We start from the raw sequence: 21,206 nt of genomic DNA, 5'->3' as shown, positions 1-21,206 counted from the left end.
TCTAAGCTCTGCAGAAGCCCCTGGAAAAGGGTCTTGGTGCTGCTGTCCCCGGTGTACCTTTCATGCCACTGCCATCCTCCTGGAAAGTGTTCCGGCTGGAGCCCTGCTCCTCTGTCTGCTCACTGCCAGAGGAGGCCACGCTGCTCTGGGGCGAGAGGGGTGCGTGATCGGGCGTGGTAAAAGCAGCCCGGGCCCCAAGCTCCTCTGGACTCGGCCACTCACCAGGGACCTGGGGGCTTGTAGGGATGAGTGACATGGAGCGCTTCAGCGGGCTAGGGTGGATTTGGCAGGGGAGACCTGGCCAGAGTGGGAGAAAAGCAAAACATTAGGCTGGGGACCCAACCACAGGAGACCATCCCCCTGCCGTCAGTGCCAGGATGGCAGTTTGGCCCCGTAATCTGCCAAGAGGAAGGGACCTGGGGTCCAAGGGGAGCTACCTACCAGATATACCTCATTCTCTTACCTCCAACACCCAACCCATCAGCAAGCTGTTAGCCAGTTTCCTGAAATTCTCCAGTTCCACTGGCTCAAGCCACCAGTGCCCCTGGCAGGAATTACTGCCATAGCCTCCTTACTGGTTTCCTGCCTTCATTCTTGCCTCCTATAGTCCACGCCCCTCACAGCAGCCATAAAGATCCTTCTAAAAATGCAAATGTGACCGAGCTTGACTCCTGCTCAACTCCCTGTGACTTCCTTTCATAGGGGGAACAAAATACAAATGCTTTCACATGCCTAAAAGGCCATGCAGGACCTGGTCCCTGCTCCTCTCTAACTCTCCCCTCCTACAACCCACCACCTGGTTCATGCCTCTCTAGCCTTCAACTCCTCCCAAACTCCCCTTTGTTCCTGAAACACTCAAGGCTGTTCCAGCCTCAGGACTTCTAGACTCGCTCTTTCTTCTTACTTTCTTGATCTTAGCGGGTGGCTCCCTCAAGTCTCACCTCCTCTGAAGCCTACCCTAAACCCTTAATCTGAAGTCACTGCCCACCTCTGCTGCCCCAATTCCAGTCACTCTATCACATTACTGTCTTGTCTTTCTCACAGCACCTATCACAACCTGAAATTATCAAGTTATTTGTTTACTTTCTACAAAATTTATTTATTTACTTTTTTGAGATGGAGTCTCGCTCTTGTCACTAGGCTGGAGCGCAGTGGTGCGATCTTCGCTCACTGCAACCTCCGCCTCCCGGGTTCAAGCAATTCCCCTGCCTTAGCCTCCCGAGTAGCTGGGACTACAGATGCCTGCCACCATGCTCAGCTAATTTTTTTGTATTTTAATAGAGGCAGGGTTTCACCATGTTGGCCAGGACGGTCTCCATCTCCTGACCTCGTGATCCGCCCACCTCGGCCTCCCAAAGTGCTAGGATTACAGGCGTGAGCTGGTTTGTTTCCTTATTAACTGTACCCCCTGCTAGAATAGAAGACCTATGACAGCAGGAACCTGTCCCATCTTAAACATCATTATATCTTGTAACGAAGGAAGTACGTAAGCTGCTTCCTCAACAACCCTGTTATGGGGCCTCACTACCTCCCATTTTTTTTTTCTGCAGTGAGCCCAAACTGGCCCCTCATGAGGCCTGGAGACTCAGAGTGATCCCAGGTCCTCTTCTGCAGGATGCTCCACACCCTCTGTGCATCCCAAGTCTGAGGTTGGCAAAGGAATCCAACTTGATCTTTTTTTTTGAGATGGAGTTTTGCTCTGTCGCCCAGGCTGGAGTACAACAGTGTGATCTTGGCCCACTGCAACCTCTGCCTCCCAGGTTCAAGCAATTCTCCCTGCCTCAGCCTCCCGAGTAGCTGGGACTACAGGTGCCCACCACCACGCTTGGCTTATATATGTGTGTGTGTGTTTTTATATATGTGCGTGTGTGTATATGTACATACATATGTGTGTGTGTGTGTGTATATATATATATATATATTTTTAATTTTTTTGAGATAGAGTCTCGCTCTGTCGCCAGGCTGGAGTGCAGTGGCGTGATCTCGACTCACTGCAACCTCTGCCTCCCGGATTCAAGCGATTCTCCTGCCTCAGCCTCCCAAGTAGCTGGGATTACAGGCACCCACCACCACGCCTGGCTAATTTTGTATTTTTTTTTTTTTTTTTTTTTTTTGAGACAGAGTCTCACTCTGTCCCCCTTGCTGGAGTGCAGTGGCCGGATCTCAGCTCACTGCAAGCTCCGCCTCCCGGGTTCAGGCCATTCTCCTGCCTCAGCCTCCCGAGTAGCTGGGACTACAGGCGCCTGCCACCTCGCCCGGCTAGTTTTTTTTTTTGTATTTTTTACAAAGTAAAAAGAAAAAGTAGAGACAAAAGTAGAGACGGGGTTTCACTGTGTTAGCCAGGATGGTCTCGATCTCCTGACCTCGTGATCCACCCGTCTCGGCCTCCCAAAGTGCTGGGATTACAGGCTTGAGCCACCGCGCCCGGCCTAATTTTGTATTTTTTTAGTAGAGACGGGGTTTCTCCATGTTACTTAGGCTGGTCTTGAACTCCCGACCTCAGGTGATCCACCCACCTCGGCCTCCCAGTGCTGAGATTACATGTGTGAGCCACCACTCCCGGCCTCCAACATGATTTTTAACCACTCCCAAGACAGGGCAGGTTCCCATGAGCTCCCAGACCTTTATCTGTGCTTTTCCCTCTGCCTTGCTCACCTCTCCAACTCTTCTCCATCAGTCACTTCTCCCTTCATGCCTTGGTCACGTACCCCTCTGCTGCTGCCTCACGCCTGGCGCTTGCTGCCCTTCTCGCTAGCCTCCCTCTTGCACTGGACTGTGGGTCCATGGAGAATGGCAGCCCAGCCCAATTACTTCTGCAATCCCATGATCAGGCACAGAGCATGACAAACAGAAGTCCTTCCAACGAAGTTTGATGATTTGATAAAGGACAAAAGGGTGCTAAGAGGGCCTGTGAGCTCCACCTATGACATCCAGAAGTACCCCAAGTCAGCCTAGCCAAAAGAAATAAAACAAAGCCAACGAGCCTCACCCTGGGTAGGTGAGGACACCAAGGCCCAGGGAGCTGAAGCCCTTTGCCCCAGTTCCCACGGGAGTTGACAGGCTGAGACAGAGCCCAAGCCTTGTTTCTGATGGAAAGGCTGGGGTTCCTGCCAGTGCTACAGTGACACCCAGCACAGGAAGGAGGTCTAGCCTGCTGCAGGCCCCAGAGCATCTTCCGTCAGCTGTGACAACACTGATGCTCCTGGCTAGGAAGTCACCTGAGGGACAGGGCAAGGCAGTGGCCCACCCCTAATAAGTTTCTGCCCTACCCCAGAGTATCGGGGCCCTCTTTACAGGAGTTCTTCAGCCTCTAGACTCCCTCAGCCCTGGCTTCTGTCCCCACTCAGCACTCCTGGGGAACATGGCACACTCTGGGGACTGGGGAATCCTCAAGACAGGCCTTTTTGCCTGTTTTGGTGTCTCTGGCCTCCTTCTTTCTCCCTTCTCAGCCAAGAAGTGGGCAGGCGAGGCTGAGAGGCAGGAAATTACCCTGACTGGAATGATCGTGCAGTTCCTGAGGAGCCCTGCTTGGCTCTGCACTGGGGTGGAGGCTGGCCACAGCATGAGAATGACAAAAACAAGAATGCCAGCCGGAGTTCCAAGGCCTTGCACTCTCCAAGAAATCCTGATCTGTTTTTGGCAGCACCCCAAACCCAAGCTGCCTGCCCTCAAAGGCCAATCCTTGCTCCCCACTCAAAAATATTTTAATGATTTCCTGTTTCCTGCAACTGCCTGGAATCCAAAAGCTTCTCCTGTCCTTCAATGCCCCCCAGAATGTGGCCTTCACACACTGAGGTCTGAGGGTAAAGACAGGCCTGAGTTCAAATCCTGATGCTGACTCTGTCGCCTCTGTGTGATCTTGGGCAAGTCACTTCTTTTGCCTCTCTGCCTCCCTTTCCGCATGAAGTCCTTAGCAGAGGGATAGGCACACAGTAAGCACAAGTCTCTGCTACTCTTATTACTCATTCAAATCCGTCCCAGTCAGATCCGTCTGTATACTGTCCTCTCTAATGTTCCACCCCTGTGCTTATTTCATGCTGTGCCTTCTACTTGGAATGCCCAATTCCTTTTCCTCTTTTGGTCCAAACCTCTATCAACACTGTTCAATCTTGGTCCTTTAATGGCTGCTGAGGTCCCCACGATGGGGAGCACAGAAGGTATGAAGAGAGAGAAATTTATAGGCACCCTGCATGGGTGGCCCCTCCCCTTCGTGAGGGCTGAGCATCTCCAGGAGGGATACTTTTTGGTGGAGGTAGTGTAGCATAGTAGTTCAGAGTATGAGCTCTACAGCCAGACTGCCTCGCTTTGAATCTTGAGTTTATATGTATAATGTTCCTTTTTTTTTTTTTGAGACGGAGTCTCGCTCTGTTGCCCAGGCTGGAGTGCAGTGGCAGGATCTCAGCTCACTGCAAGCTCCGCCTCCCGGGTTCGGGCCATTCTCCTGTCTCAGCCTCCTGAGTAGCTGGGACTACAGGCGCCCGCCACCTCGCCCGGCTAGTTTTTTGTATTTTTTAGTAGAGACGGGGTTTCACCGTGTTAACCAGGATGGTCTCGATCTCCTGACCTAGTGATCTGCCCGTCTCGGCCTCCCAAAGTGCTGGGATTACAGGCTTGAGCCACCACGCCCGGCCTATAATGTTCTTAAAATAGCTCCTAGTAAAGACTACTTACCTGTGTTTGCATTGCTCCCAATACTGTTGATGGCTGGCGGCACTGAGCTGGACGGGTGGAAGGGCACGTGTCCATTTTCCCGGGGTGGCTTGTCCTGCCAGCCTGGCCCTGCCTCCCCAGGGCCCAGCTCTGCAGGGCTTCCCCACTCATCTGAGCCTTGGCGTGAATGGTAGGAGGGCTCTGGCCGGGAGCGGAAGCCACTAGCCAACCGCTCTTCCAGGTGGCTCAGCCAGAGGGCCAGTGCGTTGCGGTCCTCCAGTGTGGTGGCTGGGTGGATGAGGGCATAGGAAAGCAGCTGGCGGCTCTCCTCGATGAAGGCATTGCTCTCGATTGAGTAGGCCAGCACTTTTTGCAGTAGCCTCATGTACTCCGACTTGGCCTCTGTGTTGCCTGGCTGAAGCAGGGGAAGGTGGGACAGCAGGAGGGACACCACCTTCTCTTTGGACTCCTGCTGCCACTGGCTGACGATGGCTACAGAAGGGATAAGAAGAAATGTCAGGAGAGCCAGGGTGGGGTACTCCTGTTCACCTGAGAGCACTGCCTATTGCCTACTCCCTCAGCTCCAATCTCCTTTTCATAACAATCTTCTTTTCATAACTCCCAACCTTATCCCTCATATAGGTGAGATCAAACACACTGACCCTGCCTCTGGTGTAATTTTTGTCTTATTGGTTTTTTTAAGAGATGGGGTCTCGCTATGTTGCCCAGGCTGCAGTGCAGTGGCTATTCACAAGTGCAGCCCCACTATTGATCAGCACAGGACTTTTGACCTGCTCCATTTCTGAACTGGGCCAGTTCACCCCTCCTTAGGCAACCTGCTGGTCCCCTGCTCCTAGGAGGTCACCATATTGGGGCCACACTTAGTGCAGACACCCAATCAGCATAGCACACTATAGCCCAGAACTCCCGGACTCAGGCAATCCTCTTGCCTCAGCCTTCCAAGTAGCTGGTACTACAGTCACGCGCCCACCATACCTGGTGTAATTTTTCTTCGTTCTATCACTCCTGTTCTCAAAAACCTGCAGTGCCTCCCAATCAGCCAAACTTGTTACTCTGGAATCTGAACTCCTCCTGCCCCCAGGCCTGCTCTCATGATTTATCTCCATGACCCCTTCTCCATTCTTCATGGTCTCTATGCCATTTTCCCTGTCAAAAAGCAGTCTCCTCCTTTCTGAATGGAGAAGGCAGTGCTATATGGTAGTTAAAAGCTTGGGCTCTGGAATCAGATGGTCTAGACACCCCAGCTTACTAGTTGGATCTTGGTAGGTTACCTTGAACCTCACTGGGCATCAAATTATCTGTGAAATTTTGGAGATAATTACAGTACCCAATTCACAGTGTTGCTTTGAGATTCAATGAGCTAGCAAAGAACGGAAAGTGGTTTGGCAACATAATAAATGCTTGCTATTGTTTTTTAACTGGTCTCTCTGCTTCTAGATTTTCCCCTTCCAGTAGATCCCATACATCCAGATGCATTTATTTTCCTAAATCACAACAGGATCTCATGTTCCTGACCAGGAGTTTATAATGGCAACCAGCAAGCACCAACAGACTCAAGTCCAAGAACTCCTAGCCTAACATCACCTTCATTTCCAGGGCACCATCCATCTCCCATTCCTCCAGATAAAGACTCAGCTCAGGATACCTCCCCATCTTCCTGGGGTTCTCTCCACAGTATGTATTTATCCAAGTTCCACACCTTGGCTGAGATTCAAGGATTTGGCCCACAACAACCTCCTTCCTCCTATACAAATTCTCTTTTGTAGATGGCCTAACTTACTGCCTTCCTCCAGGAAGCATCCCCTGGCTGTTCCATGCCATGGTCATCTTGACCTCTCCTTTCTATCCCACTGTGTGAGGACCTGTGGAGATAAGCCAGGTTTCCCTTTTCAACCCACAAGGCAGGTCCCTAAGAACATGGCCCCAGGCTGGCCACATCAAGGAAGGCTTGGGTAGGAATTGTTATAAGTCTGACTCTCCCCCTCAAAGACCTTATTAGTACCGGGCGCGGTGGCTCACGCCTGTAATCCCAGCACTTTGGGAGGCTGAGGTGGGTGGATCACCAGAGGTCAGGAGTTGGAGACCAGCCTGGCTGACACGGTGAAAGCCTGTCTCTACTAAAAATACAAAAATTAGCCAGGCATGGTGGTGGATGCCTGTAATCCCAGCTACTTGGGAGGCTGAGGCAGGAGAATTGCTTGAACTTGGGAGGTGGAGTCTGCAGTGAGCCGAGATTGCACCACTGCACTTCAGCCTGGGGGCAAAGTGAGACTCTATCTCAAAAAAAAAAAAAAAGGAAAAGAAAAAAACCTCATTAGCACTTCTGTGACTAGCTAAACAGGGTGGAAGATGGAGATAATGCTGACAGGACAAGGAGAAAGACAAAGAATACCAATACTTGGGAAAAGAGACAAAGATTTAGGTCTGAGGCCAACTATGCTGTCACCCTTGGGCAACTGAGCTCACACCTGCAGCCAAGGTGATGATTTACAAATATCTCACAAAGGAGTTCTGAGAGATGTGCTAATGGTGAAGTCTTGGAAATGGGCACAGGAGCTGGTTCTAACCAGACAGAGCTAGGACTCCAAAGGAATGGGTGATGAAAAGGAATAGGCAGAGATGTGGCATATGTCCCTTCACCACCACTTACTGGCCATGTGACTCTAGGCAAGTGTGATCACTTCACTGAGCTCTATTTTCTCTATCTGTAAAGTAGAGCCCAGAATCATTTCTACCTGGCATGGCTGCTATGAATTATGTCAGGCCACAGCATATAGTAAGTCCCCAGTAAACACTAGCTGCTTTTACTAGTATGGTGGTTATTATACCTCACTGTGTCTCCCTCGTTTCAAATACACACAGATATTCTAAAGGCACAAGCCAAATCTCCAGGCCCAGCAAACCAAGAGGCTGGGAATAAGAATCTATATGGAAAGTCTTGGAAACCTAGACATTTGAGGGTCTTTCGACCCAAGTTCCTTAGGCCTTGAAGATTTCAAGGACATCTAGCATGCTTCAGGATTGACTTAAAAAAAAAAAAAAAAAAGTTCCATGGACTTCTGGTCTCCTCTGCCCACCCTGAAGGATGGACACCTGGCCTTGCATACAAACTCAGAAATGCCCTTTCTGTAGCCCTATTTCTCTTAATGATCCCCTTAGAAATCTGTGGCCTAGAATTCACAGACACTCCTAATTCTGCTTAAGTTTGTAGCCTTAGGGAAATGAATCTCACACAACTCCTAACTCCTGGCCATAAAGACTGTGCATCTTCTTGGCCTGGGGCTTGCTGCTCTAAGCTTCCTGGAGACAACACCTGTTTGTTAGTTTTTGTTTTTTGTTTTGCACAGGCTGGAGTGCAGTGATCTCAGCTCACTGCAACCTCTGCCTCCAGGTTCACGTGATTCTCCTGCCTTGGCCTCCCAAGTAGCTGGGATTACAGGCATGCACCACCATGCCTGGCTAATCTTTTTTTTTTTTTGACGGAGTCTCACTTTGTTGCCCAGGCTGGAGTGCAGTGGTATGATCTCGGCTCACTGCAACCTCTGCCTCTGGGGTTCAAGCGATTCTCCTGCCTCAGTCTCCTGAGTAGCTGTGATTACAGGCATGCATCATGACAGCTGGCTAATTTTTATATTTTTAGTGGAGGGGGCATTTAACCACGTTGGCCAGACTGGTCTGGAACTCTTGACCTCAGGTGATCCGCCCACCTTGGCCTCCCAAAGTGCTGGGATTATAGACGTGAGCCACCGCATCCCGCCTGTTACTTTTTTCACTATCTTGGCCAAGCTGGTCTTGAATTCCTGATTTCAAATGATTTGCCCACCTCGGCCTCCCAAAGTGCTAGGATTACAGGCATGAGCCACTGTGCCCAGCCAAGAGAACATCTGCTAAATCCATTCATTCAAAGTCATCAACTCATACTATGCCTAGAGTATTGGTTAAAATTAATAGTAGAACCAATACCACTATTGTTGTTGCTATTACTAACAATAGCAATAACATACGACACTTTCATTCAGAATGAAGGATACTGTTTATTGAGCACTGACTATGTGCCAGACACTATGGCTAAAAATATGATTGCTTTTCATCTCTGTTTTAATCTTGTTTTAGCGTGCTCATCTTGCAGATGAGAAAACAGATTTGGGAAGGTGGGGTCACATACCCCAAGTGACAGAGCCCATAAGCGACACAGCTAAGATCTGAACCCAGGCTCTGTGTGCCTCTACTTTTTTTTTTTTTTTTCTGAGATGGAGGCTTGCTCTGTTGTTCAAGTTGGAGTGCAGTGGCATGATCTCGGTACACTGCAACCTCCACCTCCTGGGTTCAAGCGATTCTCCTGCCTCAGCCCCCACCAGTAGCTGGGATTACAGGCACGCACCACCACTCCTGGCTAATTTTTGTATTTTGAGTAGAGACAGGGTTTTGCCACATTGGTCAGGCTGGTCTCAAACTCCTAACCTCAGGTGATCCACCTGCTTCAGCCTCCCAAAGTGCTGGGATTATAGGTGTGAGCCATGGTGCCCAGCGGGGAGGAACTTTTTTTTTTTTTTTTGAGACAGAGTCTCGCTCTGTCGCCCAGGCTGGAGTGCAGTGGTGCAATCTCAGCTCAGTGCAAGCTCCGCCTCCTGGGTTCACACCATTCTTCTGCCTCAGCCTCCCGAGTAGCTGGCACTATAGGCGCCCGCCACTATGCCTGGCTTTTTTTTTTTTTTTGTATTTTTAGTAGAGATGGGGTTTCACCGTGTTAGCCAGGATGGTCTCGATCTCCTAACCTTGTAATCCACTCGACTCGGCCTCCCAAAGTGCTGGGATTACAGGCGTGAGCCACCATGCCCAGCTAGGGAGGAACTTTTTACCCACAACCTTTTATCTCTCCAGTCCCAAGTCTCTCTTCTTCCCTGGCTTTCCAGATCCCCTTCAGCATCTGCCACTCAAAGCTAGGAAACTTCACTCCCTTGTCTGTCTTCACTTGAACCGGCTGCCAAGATTATGCAACTGTCCTTCAGCCATCTCCACATCTAAAGATCATTTTCCAAGGCAGAATAGGCCTTCCTGAAGTCACAGAACTTTTGTCATTCTTGCCCTCCCAACTCCACCTGGTACTGGATCAAACAGTAAGAACTCTGTGGTACCCCTGTTTGATAACCTAGTCCTACAGTTTTCAGTTCTTGATGAGGAAGAAGAAAGATAGTGATTCCCATTAGGGACAGAAAGTCAAGAATGAAAATAAATAAAAATAAAAATAAGTCAACAATATGCATCCCAGTCAAACACACACACATAGTTGTCTGGGCAATATGCTTCCTCCTCTGTAAAGTAAGGATTATAAAGCTGCTGAGAAAATGTAGGGAGATGATGCATGTAAAGCATCTGACAGAGCGTACCCACAGTAAGTATTCAGTCTGTGGCTCAATGACGGGTGTTTTCCTCTCTTCTCCAGTAGAGTCGAGTCAGCCTGCCCCTCCAGCCCTACCCTGACATTCTCAATCGCTGTTGTTTAGCCCTTGCAGCATAGCCAGAGGCATCTGGGACAGAGAGAAGCCTTGTCTAGTCCTTTCCCCACTCCAGAGTACTGCCAGGACTCCAGGGCTAAGGGACACAGCTTCTTCTCTGGTACTGCCAGGGGACATGACAGAACAGCCCCAAGGGTTGGGCTCAATGCAGGACCTTGTTCTGCTGCCGAGAAAGCGGAGAGTGGTTTTGGACAAATGGAGGCTGGCTCTGGGGAAATATGTGTTCATGTGTCTGTGTGGTGGTGGTGGGGAGGGCGGGCCTCCCATGACTGAGAAGCATCAGTGAGTACTGGAACTGGTCCAAGGAATTTGTGCAGCCTCAGACCCCTTGGGGTGAGCCCAGCTGGGGCCACAAATAATGGGTGGGGATGGAACTTCTAGTTTCTTGCCCAGATCAGAAAAAGTCTGGCCCAGAGTGGAGGCACAGCAGATGCCCAACGAATACCTGCTCAATCGAACCCAGATGGTCCCCTGGAAGGTAGTGGTGTACTTTGTCTCAGGTCCTAGCAAAGTATATCTAAGTAAGAGCACAAGTTCAACAGGCAAACTTGCTGGGTTCAAAATCTAGCTCTGCCTGTATGACCTAACTCAATATAATTGTGGGCCAGTCCTTTAACCTCTCTGATCCTTGGTCTCCTCTTCTGTGCAATGGGGACTGTAAAGCCTCTAACTCACAGGGTTGCTGTAAAGAGTCAATGAGACAATCATGCAAAGTGCCTGGCATGTGGTAAGTGCTCAAGTACATTTTAACTATTACCGTTGTTGCTCCTGGTTGAATCTAAAGCCCATGCTGTTCAGGACTGGTGGGAACAGTTCATGTACAAGAGAACATCTGGGCCTTCCCGTTAAGATTCCCGACAGGGGTGGGGAATTTCACACAGTTATTTACCAAAAACAGACACATCTCTGGTTCCTTGGAGCTAGATGTACAACAAGCAATGATGAAATTCTGGAGGTGGGCGGATGGGGAAAGAGGCTGGGGAATGCTATGACAACAATGGCTGCTTCTCACCAAGCTGCAAACCTGGCCTCTGCAAACATGGAGAGGTCGAGGAAGACTGTGCGTATAAATGTCCTCCTTGGCTATAGTGGCAGCAGGGCAGAGCTGGCCAGGTGACTCGAGCTAAGCAGGTTATGACCCTGGGTCCTGGCAAATTACAGGGACCAAATGAGACTGCCCTAAGAGCAAACCCATTTTTATGTACTGGCCTGGTACAACAATTGTAGTAGCCTCAGGCACCAGTCAGAGGGGCTAGGGTTTGGCTCTAAACAGGACCTTCTCTGCCTCACCCCAGCTCACACAACACGACACGACACGGGGGAGGACCAGGGGGCTCACAATTTGTTTGATGAACTGTCAAGCAGAGCCTGAAAGTGGAGGGTGGAGGCCAGGGCTGAGCTCTGGTGACTCACTTGCCATTGCCCCCTCCTGACCTCAGTTTCCCCACCCAGACTGAATGAGCCAGAGAGGGAGGAGTTTAAACCTGCTAGATATAGGGACTGACTCAGAAGATAGGAGGCAGAAAATGTAGGAAATGTCTCCCAGGAAGTTACAGGACAATGGAGGGAAGTGGAATTCAGCTCCCCTGAACCCAGTCTCCTCCCTCCTGTCCATAGGAACAGCCTTCTGGTCCAAGTCAGCATCAGGGCAAAGGAGAGGGCCAGGGTTATTGTTCTAGCTCCAAAGAGGCAGGGAAGACAGCACTTGGAGAACAGGGATTACAATAAGGGGCAACCCGGGACCTCTTCTTCCCTGTTCCAGGAACCCTTTGAATATTGCTTTTCTGTTTCTAGGTGTTGCCTCAGGTCCTACTTCCATGAAACTGATGCTGGCTGCCCGGGCTGGAGGACTTCCCTATACCTTCCCAGCTGCCTGAGAGGAAGCAATGACCTAGGCCAGGCTTTCCACAGCTATAAGCCCCAACTCCCCACTTCTAGTAGGTCACACAACAGTATCCTCACCACCTTCCTGGGCCTACTCAGAATCAGCGTCAGCATCAAGACAAGTGGTTCTCCACTGGGTGCACAGAAGAGTCAACCAGGGAGCTTTAAATCTCCAGGGATAGGTCCTGGGCTTCACACTATTTTTAGAAAGGCCCTGGGGGATTCTAACACAAAGCTAGGGACATACTCACCTAGGTGAACTCTGTGCTACCTGACCTATCTGAGCAGGGAGCAGGCAACTGGGCAGCTCTGACCCACACCCAAGATTTTCCTGGAGAACTGGAGGAAGTAGTAAGGTTGGTTTTGTGGGACATGGAGATACAACCCAGAAAAAAGCAGGGGATCTGCCTCACTGGTCAGCTCTCCGGGTTTGAAGGGACCAAGCTAAAGAAGGGCTTGGAGGCTGGGTGCGGTGGCTCAAGCCTGTAATCCCGGCACTTTGGGAAGCCGACACGGGCGGATCATGAGGTCAGGAGATCGAGACCATCCTGGCTAACACGGTGAAACCCCGTCTCTACTAAAAAAATACAAAAAACCAGCCGGGCGAGGTGGTGGGCGCCTGTAGTCCCAGCTACTTGGGAGGCTGAGGCAGGACAATGGCGTAAACCCGGGAGGCGGAGCTTGCAGTGAGCTGAGATCCGGCCACCACACTCCAGCCTGGGCTACAGAGCAAGACTCCGTCTCAAAAAAAAAAAAAAAAAAAAAAAAAGAGAAGGGCTTGGAGACAGGCAACTCTTTTTCTTTTCTTTTCTTTCTTTCTTTTTTTTTTTTTGAGACAGAGTTTGGCTCTGTCACCCAGGCTAGAGTGCAGTGGCACGATCTCGGCTCACTGCAAGCTCCACCTCCCGGGTTCACACCATTCTCCTGCCTCAGCCTCCCGAGTAGCTGGAACTACAGGTGCCTGCCACCACGCCCGGCTAATTTTTTTGTATTTTTAGTAGAGATGGGGTTTCACTGTTAGCCGGAATGGTCTCGATCTCCTGACCTCGTGATCCGCCTACCTTGGCCTCCCAAAGTGTTGGGATTACAGGCGTGAGCCACCACACCCGGCCAGGGAGACAGGGGACTAGTGAACCAACTGAACTCAAGATTTGGTTTGTGGAATAGGTATGCTTCTTTTTGGGGACAGTGGGGAGGAGGGGAAGATTTTCTGAGTGGTCTATCCCGCTAAATATTAAGAACTCTTGCCCTAGAAGAATGTGCTGGGTCTCTCCCAAGGCTCTGTCTTCTTTGACACATTATTTCAGAGCCCAAGAAGTACCTAGAAAGTACCAGAACAACCCCCTCACTGTCCAAATAGGGATCCTGAGGCCCAAGAGGGTCAGGCAGGATTGACCCAGGGCACAAGAGGTGTTAGTGGAGAGCTGGATCTACAACTCTTGGGTGTCTCATGTCTCACAACAAATGAATCATCCAGCAGGGCATCACCTCTCACATTACCTGGTGAGCAGAAGAACCTGGGTACTCATTCCCAGGCCCATCCCCTCAGGATTCTGATTTAGTAGGTCTACGGGGGGGCAGAAATCTGGATTTTAACACTCACCTGTCCCCAGTGATTCTGATGATGATGCAAGTCTGAGAAACACCAGGGAATGGGAAGGCCATAATAACCAGAGGAGAAACAAGAGTATGAACAGCTCCTTCTTTGAGGCAGGTCTCCAGGCCCAGAAAGTAGCACCTTCCTTACAAATAAGGCAGGTGGGGTTCTACTTGAGGGTAGGAGTGAGACAGGAGGCACCTGCCTTCTTAGTCTTAGAGCCCGTAGGTCTACTAGAAAACAGGCATTCAAGACTCTACCAGAATTTACCTCTGTGATCACTTCTCTTTCAACTCATGCTTTGCCCCAGTCCCAGCAGGCTTCCTGCTGACTCTGGAACACACCACGGCTCTCCCTCATTCTAAGTTCTCCTTTCCTCTCCACCTATTTAAGTACCAGCTTGTTATATTCTCACCATCTGACATGGGGCTATGGATAAAAACCTTGATTCATATATTCATTCATCATTCAATTCATTTCACAGCACTTCTCAACCCTGGCTAGGCATTACCACCAATATCCCATTGCAAACTGTCTGGGAATGGTCCTCAGGTTATTTGTATAAAATGCAGCATGTCTTTCAAGCACAACGTAGTGAGAAAAAATATTTTAATTGCATATACCTCTAAACTAGCAGTTCTGCAGAATCTGAAGAGTTCATCCTAGAGATGTTTCAAGGGTACTTATTACATCACTATTTGTAAGAGGAAGACCACATGTACCATGTGGAGGAGTCTATTGGTCAAGACCTCTAAAGAATTCTGAAGTCAAATTTGAATTCTACGTCTTACCAATTGTGTGACCCACGGCAAGTCATTGAATATCTCCAGACCTCAGTCTCCTCTGTAAAATGGGGGAGTAACAGGGCCCACCCTACAGAGTTGCTGTGAGGTGTAAATAAATACTTAACAAGAAGATATAGACGTATGTGCTGAATATGGAATGATCTTCAAATCAATTGGTAAGTGAAAAAAACCAAACCGGCTAATATGCATGTTTGGCCATATGTATTAAGACAAAACAATGACAAAGTTGGAAGGAGAATATGTATGCATTCATATATGCAGGGAATTTATTTCATAAAACATAAGGAAACGAGAACGTGAAGTCTGGAAGAAAAACCTCACTTTCACATTTTGTACTATCTGATTTTACTACAAGTTCTGAAAACAAAAGCAAAAACTAAAAATACTCAAATTACCAAGTACTACTGGTGATTCTGATATACAGCCAAGAGTGGCACCCAGTGGGAATCCAACTGCCTGCTCAGGAAGAGGCAGTGGGGATGTGTGACGAAGCTATGTAAAACACTGGCCTGCCCCACAGGAGCCCCTACTCTGAAGGCAGAGTTATACCACAAACATAACTCCTGCCTTTAGTATTCGAGTAGTGGAGAGTATGGCAGGGGTAAGAAATGGCTGAGCTCTGAGCCTGCTGCAGCTGAGCTGGGTTCTTATTGCTCTTTGTCTAGGACTAAGAACTTACTGCCAGACTAGGAACTAAGCTGATGTGACACCTGGCCTGAGTAACCGTCTCCCGCTACGATCATGCTGCTTCTGTGACTTCCACATAAAAACTCAGTAAAATAAAGGTGACTGATGCTAAGGCAGGTGGGCCTCGGGAGATGAGGGAGGCCAGGCAGCTATGTGGCTCCCCAAATCCCAATCCTAGCAGCCCATGCTTGTTTCCTCACCTGTAAAATGGGGCTAATGACAGGACCTAGCTCATGGGGTTGTTGTGAGGACTAAATGAGTCATTGACATTAAAAATAACAATTGGCAGTTATTAAGTGTTTACTACATGTCAGGCATGTAGGAAGCTACTCGTTTTTTTTTTTTTTTTTTTTGAGACAGAGTCTGGCTCTGTCACCCAGGCACGATCTCGGCTCACTGCAAGCTCCACCTCCCGGGTTCACGCCATTCTCCTGCCTCAGCCTCCCGAGTAGCTGGGACTATAGGCGCCCGCCCCCACGCCCAGCTAATTTTTTGTAATTTTTAGTAGAAATGGGTTTTCACCGTGTCAGCCAGGATGGTCTCGATCTCCTGACCTCGTGATCCACCCGCCTCGGCCTCCCAAAGTGCTGGGATTACAGGCGTGAGCCACCGTGCCCGGCCACATGTGTTAATTCATTGAATCCTCACAACTACCCTAGAAAGCAGATATAATTATCATCTTGATTTTTTCTTTCCTTTTCTTTTTACTGAGGTTACATACTTCTCAGGATATCATCTTGAATTTAAGATGAGGAAACTGGCTGGGTGCGATGGCTCACGCCTGTAATCCCAGCACTTTGGGAGGCTGATGTGGGCAGATCACGAGGTCAGGAGTTCGAGACCAGCCTGACCAACATGGTGAAACCCTGTCTCTACTAAAAATACAAAAATTAGCCAAGTGTGGTGGCGCGCAGGAAACTGAAGCACAGAGAGGTTAAATTACTTGGTTATATGGCAAGTAACAGAACTGGGATTTAAACTTAGTCTGACTTGAGAGCCACACAAGAACACTGCTTTTTTTTTTTTTTTTTTTTTTTGGAGACAAAGTTTTGCTCTCATAGCCCAGGCTGGAGTGCAATGGCACGATCTTGGCTCACTGAAACCTCCACCTCCCGGGTTCAAGCGATTCTTTCACCTCAGCCTCCCGAGTAGCTGGGATTACAGGCGCCTGCTACCACGCCCAGCTAATTTTTGTACTTTTAATAGAGATGGGGTTTTGCCACATTAGCCAGGCTGGTCTCGAACTCCTGACCTCAGGTGATTTGCCAGCCTCCGCCTCCTAAAGTGCTGGGATTACAGGCATAAGCCACGGCACCTGGCCAAGAACACTGCTTTTAAAGTTAATATACAAGTAAAGACAGTACTTGGCTTGTTGTAAGGGCTCAATATGAACTATTATTCTGAAGAAGGTGCAAAGAGTTAGGGTGACTAATTTGGACAAACTGCATGGAGCCCCTTGGCACTGGGGCCAACAGTTCTCCATCCAGCTCTGTGGAGGCCCACACAGCCAGAACAGCTTCAGCAGTAGCCCCTGATTCTAGCCTGACTCCTGTCTACAACTGGGGCCTAAGAGACAGGTCTTAGAGAAGCCTGGCTCACCCATCCGAATGCCAATCTCACAGGACACAGACTGCCTCTCTAATAAGTACTTAGGGAACTGACAGGATGAACTCTATCTAAATTCAAAACTCTCTGGAACTGAAAGCTGCTTATGCTTTAAGTCCAACCTAACTTTGAGGGTAAAGAATAGTATAGGATGACATGAATTTTGGAAGAGTTCTCAAATTACCTCCTAGCCCTGATATCCTGAAGCTTAAGAAATTAATTACTGCTCACCTTCTATACCCCTTTCATAATGACTAATTTAGTCTGTTCCTTTCAGCAGCCCACATAAGCTACTCTACATGATCTTCCTGTTATGGGGAGTTTCCAGTTTGCACTGCCTTCTCCCATAAGTCCACCATGCCATGCCTGAGGATTTATGGCAACACAGTCCCAGAAGACCCACGATGACAACTTAGGAAGTAAGGAACTCCCCACCCACCAAGCCTACAACCCATTTTAGCCCCATGGTTGAGTTGACCTCCCTAGCCATTCGACATCTATTCCAGGTCTCCCTCCTGCTGTGCTCCCATCTCTAAGGGTGGAGACTCACCAGCACTGTTGGCCTCCGACTCCAGCAGGTGGATGTCATTGCAGTCCGCCAGTGAGTGCTCCAGGCAGAGCTGCAGGAAGCGGGCCTGGGTACGGGTGACCCGTTTCAGAAGTGACAGCAGGGCCACTGTCTGCTCACACTCATTCCAGCCCTTGAACCAGCCAGCGAGGATGCCCACCTGGTCTCGGAACATCATGGTGCCGGGCCTGGGGCCAGGGTGGGGGGACGGCGGTGGCGAGGGCCAGCGCCGTCACATGGTCCCGGCTCTGGCCTCCTGTTACCTTTCCCCTGAGGGCCAGGGCTTAAGGACGTTTCTGGGCGTGGTGGCAACGATTGTGAGGGGAGGAGGAAGCCTGCTCACATTGGGGGAGGTCTTGGTCCAGCCACGCCTCTCCAGTCTCCTGAAAAAGGAAGCAAAGGGGTCAAACAGAAAGAAGGGGCTGAAACTTGCCTGGTGAGTGTGGGTTGAGGGGGCATGAAGGGCTCATGCCTTTCTCTTTCAGGGTACTTGCTCTGCTGAGCTCCTGGAAGAAAGATGAAGCCAACACCAGATATTAAAGCAACTTTCACCCAAATCTCCAGATCCAGAGAAAAGGCGTGACTGGGACTCAGATGCTTATCCCAGAGACCAAGAAGATGTTGGCCCCCACACCTGGCTGTTATAGTGTCAAAGGAAGCGGATTTAATACAGAAAATACACTGGAAAGATTTTTCAGGAGTGGGAAATAGAAGGCTGCAAATTATGAGAAAAGATATGAATTGATGGCGATCTGGCCCAAGGTGACATGACTAAGCACAGCACATCTCTGACCTTGCTGGTTTCTGGCTACCTTTTCTGAGAGCTAGACAGTGTGTCTGCTAACCTACTGATAGGACTCCAAGGGCTCTCTAAATTACTTCAAGCTAGTCCCGCAATGCTGGCAGAGGATGGATGGTGGGGTAGTGACCCTGGTGGAGATCTCAGGTATGCAGCCAGTCATCTGATCAGTAACTGGCTGGGTATCTATCAGGTGTGGGCATGGACAAAGGGCTTTTCAAAGATTACCAACAGGCTGAGGGAATCTCGCCCCCTCTAACACAGTTCCCTGACTCTGGAAAAGATATAGCTCTGATTTATCAGATTTTACTCATCTCTATTCTGAGGTGAATCACTCCCTGTCCTCTTAATTCACCTGAAGGCTGCTCCAAACCTAAACTCTCTGGTTGGGAAGTCCCCCTGACTTCCAGAGATGCCAGCTTGTCTCAGGCTCCTCTTGGAAGCCAAGAAAATGCCAACCTGAGGGGAAGTGGACAGATCAAAAGTCAAAAACTCACAAGCTGCAAAGTGTCCAAATCCCCCTCTTAGGCAGGAACTACAGAAAAGTTATTTCAACTAGGCAAACAACAGCTCTATTTTTCAGTTGGCTGGTTTCTGGACACTACTCCGAAGCCTTTTTCTAAGTGTCTTGAGCTCCATATCTCCACTCAACATTTCTTCCATTTGTCTCTCTTGCAACCAGTGCCCTTGGCGCTATCCTCAAACCACATTCAGCTCCATCCCCCTCTGGCTGCCAAAGGACTAAGGTTCCCTGGACTGAGAACTTCATACAAAGACCCATTGAACCTACTGGGCTCAGGTCTAAGGGAGCTACTCAAATCTCTCTGAACTTCCCTATGCTTGCTGAGGAGGGCTGTGGGGTGCATTAGGCAACAGCTGTGACTTGCCTCACAGATCCCCTGTGGGGCCCCTAAACAGATGGAACTGGCCTGGTTGCCAATCCCTTTGGATGTAAGAAGCAAGAAAGGTATGAGGGAAAATGAAACCTTGCTCCAAGTTAAACAAGCATCCAGCAATTTTTTTTTTTAAAAGGGAAATCAGATGTCACCTCCCTGGCCTAAAATTCTCCAATGACTTCCCATTGCACTTAAATTAAATCTAAACAAGGTCAGGAGTAGTGGCTCTTGCCTGTAATCCCAGCACTTTGGGAGGCTAAGGCGGGTGGATCACTTGAGGTCAGGAGTTCAAGACCAGACTGGCCGAAGTGGTGAAACCCCATCTCTACTAAAAATACAAAAATTAGCCAGGCGTGCTAGTGCACACCTGTAATCCCAGTGACTTGGGGTGCTGAGGCACGAGAATCACTTGAAGCTGGGAGGTGGATGTTGCAGTCAGCCAAGATCACGGTATTGCACTCCAACCTGGGTGACAGGGCAAAACTCTGTCTCAGAAAAAAGAAAAAAAAAAAAATCTAAACAAATTCCAAACTTCTTATCTTGGCCTACAGAGCCCTACAGGACTCCTGTGGCTACTCCAACCTCATCTTGTACCAAATTATTTCTTATTCAGTGGAATTGTCTTCCCCTAGAGGCTGACTCCTACTTGTTATTCAGGTCTCAGCTCACTGCCATTTCTTCAAAGACAGCTTCCTTGACCATCCAATCTCAGGAGTTTCTCCTCCAATTATATTAACACTATTTCATTCCTATATAATTTGGCACTCTCAGGTATCACCTTATTTATGTTTCTCTCTACTGACCAAAATGCAAGCCATACAGTCAGCCAGTGCCTACAACAGTGCCTGGCATGCAGAAGGTGCCCAATATATATTTATTGAATAAATAAATAGCTATAGAAAGTGAATGTGGGCCGGGCGCGGTGGCTCAAGCCTGTAATCCCAGCACTTTGGGAGGCTGAGACGGGTGGATCACGAGGTCAGGAGATCGAGACCATCCTGGCTAACACGGTGAAACCCCGTCTCTACTAAGAAATACAAAAAACTAGCCGGGGGAGGTGGCGGGCGCCTGTAGTCCCAGCTACTCGGGAGGCTGAGGCAGGACAATGGCGTGAACCCGGGAGGCGGAGCTTGCAGTGAGCTGAGATCCGGCCACCGCACTCCAGCCTGGGCTACAGAGCGAGACTCCGTCTCAAAAAAAAAAAAAAAAAAAAAAAAAAGAAAGTGAATGTGGAAGCCACACTTGGGATTTCTACAGCCCTGGGGGGAAAGAAGATAGAAGGAACAGCTCATAGGATGGTAAAGGAATTTGAAAACCTTGTTTTAAGAAAAAAAAATTGAAGGCACTGAGGAGATTTCCTCTAGGGAAGAGAAGACTTAAGGGGAATGGCATAACTGACTTTGGATATCTGAAGAGGTAGCACACAGAAGATAAATTATATTTGTTCTTTTACTCTAGAGGAGAAAAGCAGGGTAGATGACTCTAAGGGAGTGACAACATGGGATATGGGAAATGTTGAAAGTCAAGAAAATTCAGTTCTAGTCCTGCCCCAAGCCACCGATTCACTTTGATCACGGAGCTAGTCTGTTCTCTTCTCTAGAATGTATGACAAGGAGCTGGACTGGGTGAGATATGACAAATAGGTTTTACCTCACAGGCTAACTCCAATCGATTGGTAGTTGGCTGCCTGGAGCACTGCGATGAGAAGAATCCTGAAGAAATGAATGGGAATATCCATTAACGGGGAATGATTAATAAATTGGGGCAGATCCCACATTGTATGATATAACATATCTATTAAAAACACGCCTAATCTGGCCAGGCGCGGTGGCTCACTCCTGTAATTCTAGCACTTTGGGACGCTGAGGCAGGCAGATCACTTGAGGTCAGGAGTTCGAGACCAGCCTGGCCAAGGTGGCGAAACTCCATCTCTGCTAAAAATGCAAAAATTAGCCGGGTGTGGTGGCGGGCACCTGTAGTCCCAGCTACTTGGGAAGCTGAGGCAGGAGAAACACTTGAACCCGGGAGGTGGAGGGTGCAGTGAGTCGAGATTATGCCATTGCACTCCAGCCTGGGTGACAGAGCGAGACTCCATCTCAAAAAGAAGAAAAGGAGGCCGGGCGCGGTGGCTCAAGCCTGTAATCCCAGCACTTTGGGAGGCCGAGACGGGCGGATCA

The 21,206-nt window shown here is 49.2% G+C and overlaps 2 protein-coding genes across 22 annotated transcripts in view; one reads left to right on the top strand and one right to left on the bottom strand.

The window, feature by feature from the left end:
• GMFG (glia maturation factor gamma) overlaps positions 1–21,206 on the top strand; it is a 259,854-nt gene that overhangs the window by 211,565 nt on the left and 27,083 nt on the right. The gene's annotated exons all lie outside the window — the stretch shown is intronic.
• Positions 1–21,206, bottom strand: part of SAMD4B (sterile alpha motif domain containing 4B) — a 44,015-nt gene that overhangs the window by 10,417 nt on the left and 12,392 nt on the right. For 5 of the 21 annotated variants that reach the window (XM_015123901.3, XM_077982671.1, XM_077982677.1 and 2 more), the window contains 4 exons: positions 20,680–20,741; positions 17,317–17,717; positions 4,672–5,142; positions 58–297 (listed from right to left, as the gene is read on the bottom strand). In XM_015123901.3, coding sequence (XP_014979387.1) covers positions 58–297; positions 4,672–5,142; positions 17,317–17,512 — 907 coding nt within the window. In that variant the 5' untranslated portion in view covers positions 17,513–17,717; positions 20,680–20,741. Of the gene's footprint in view, positions 1–57; positions 298–4,671; positions 5,143–17,316; positions 17,718–18,506; positions 18,593–19,261; positions 19,358–20,679; positions 20,742–21,206 lie in introns of all 21 variants that reach the window. The other 16 variants (XM_015123902.3, XM_077982670.1, XM_077982676.1 and 13 more) reach the window with 7 other exon arrangements.

Source organism: Macaca mulatta, chromosome 19, assembly GCF_049350105.2.
Source record: "Macaca mulatta isolate MMU2019108-1 chromosome 19, T2T-MMU8v2.0, whole genome shotgun sequence".
Lineage (NCBI taxonomy): Eukaryota > Metazoa > Chordata > Mammalia > Primates > Cercopithecidae > Macaca > Macaca mulatta.
This window is presented reverse-complemented; position numbering and strand designations above follow the sequence as displayed.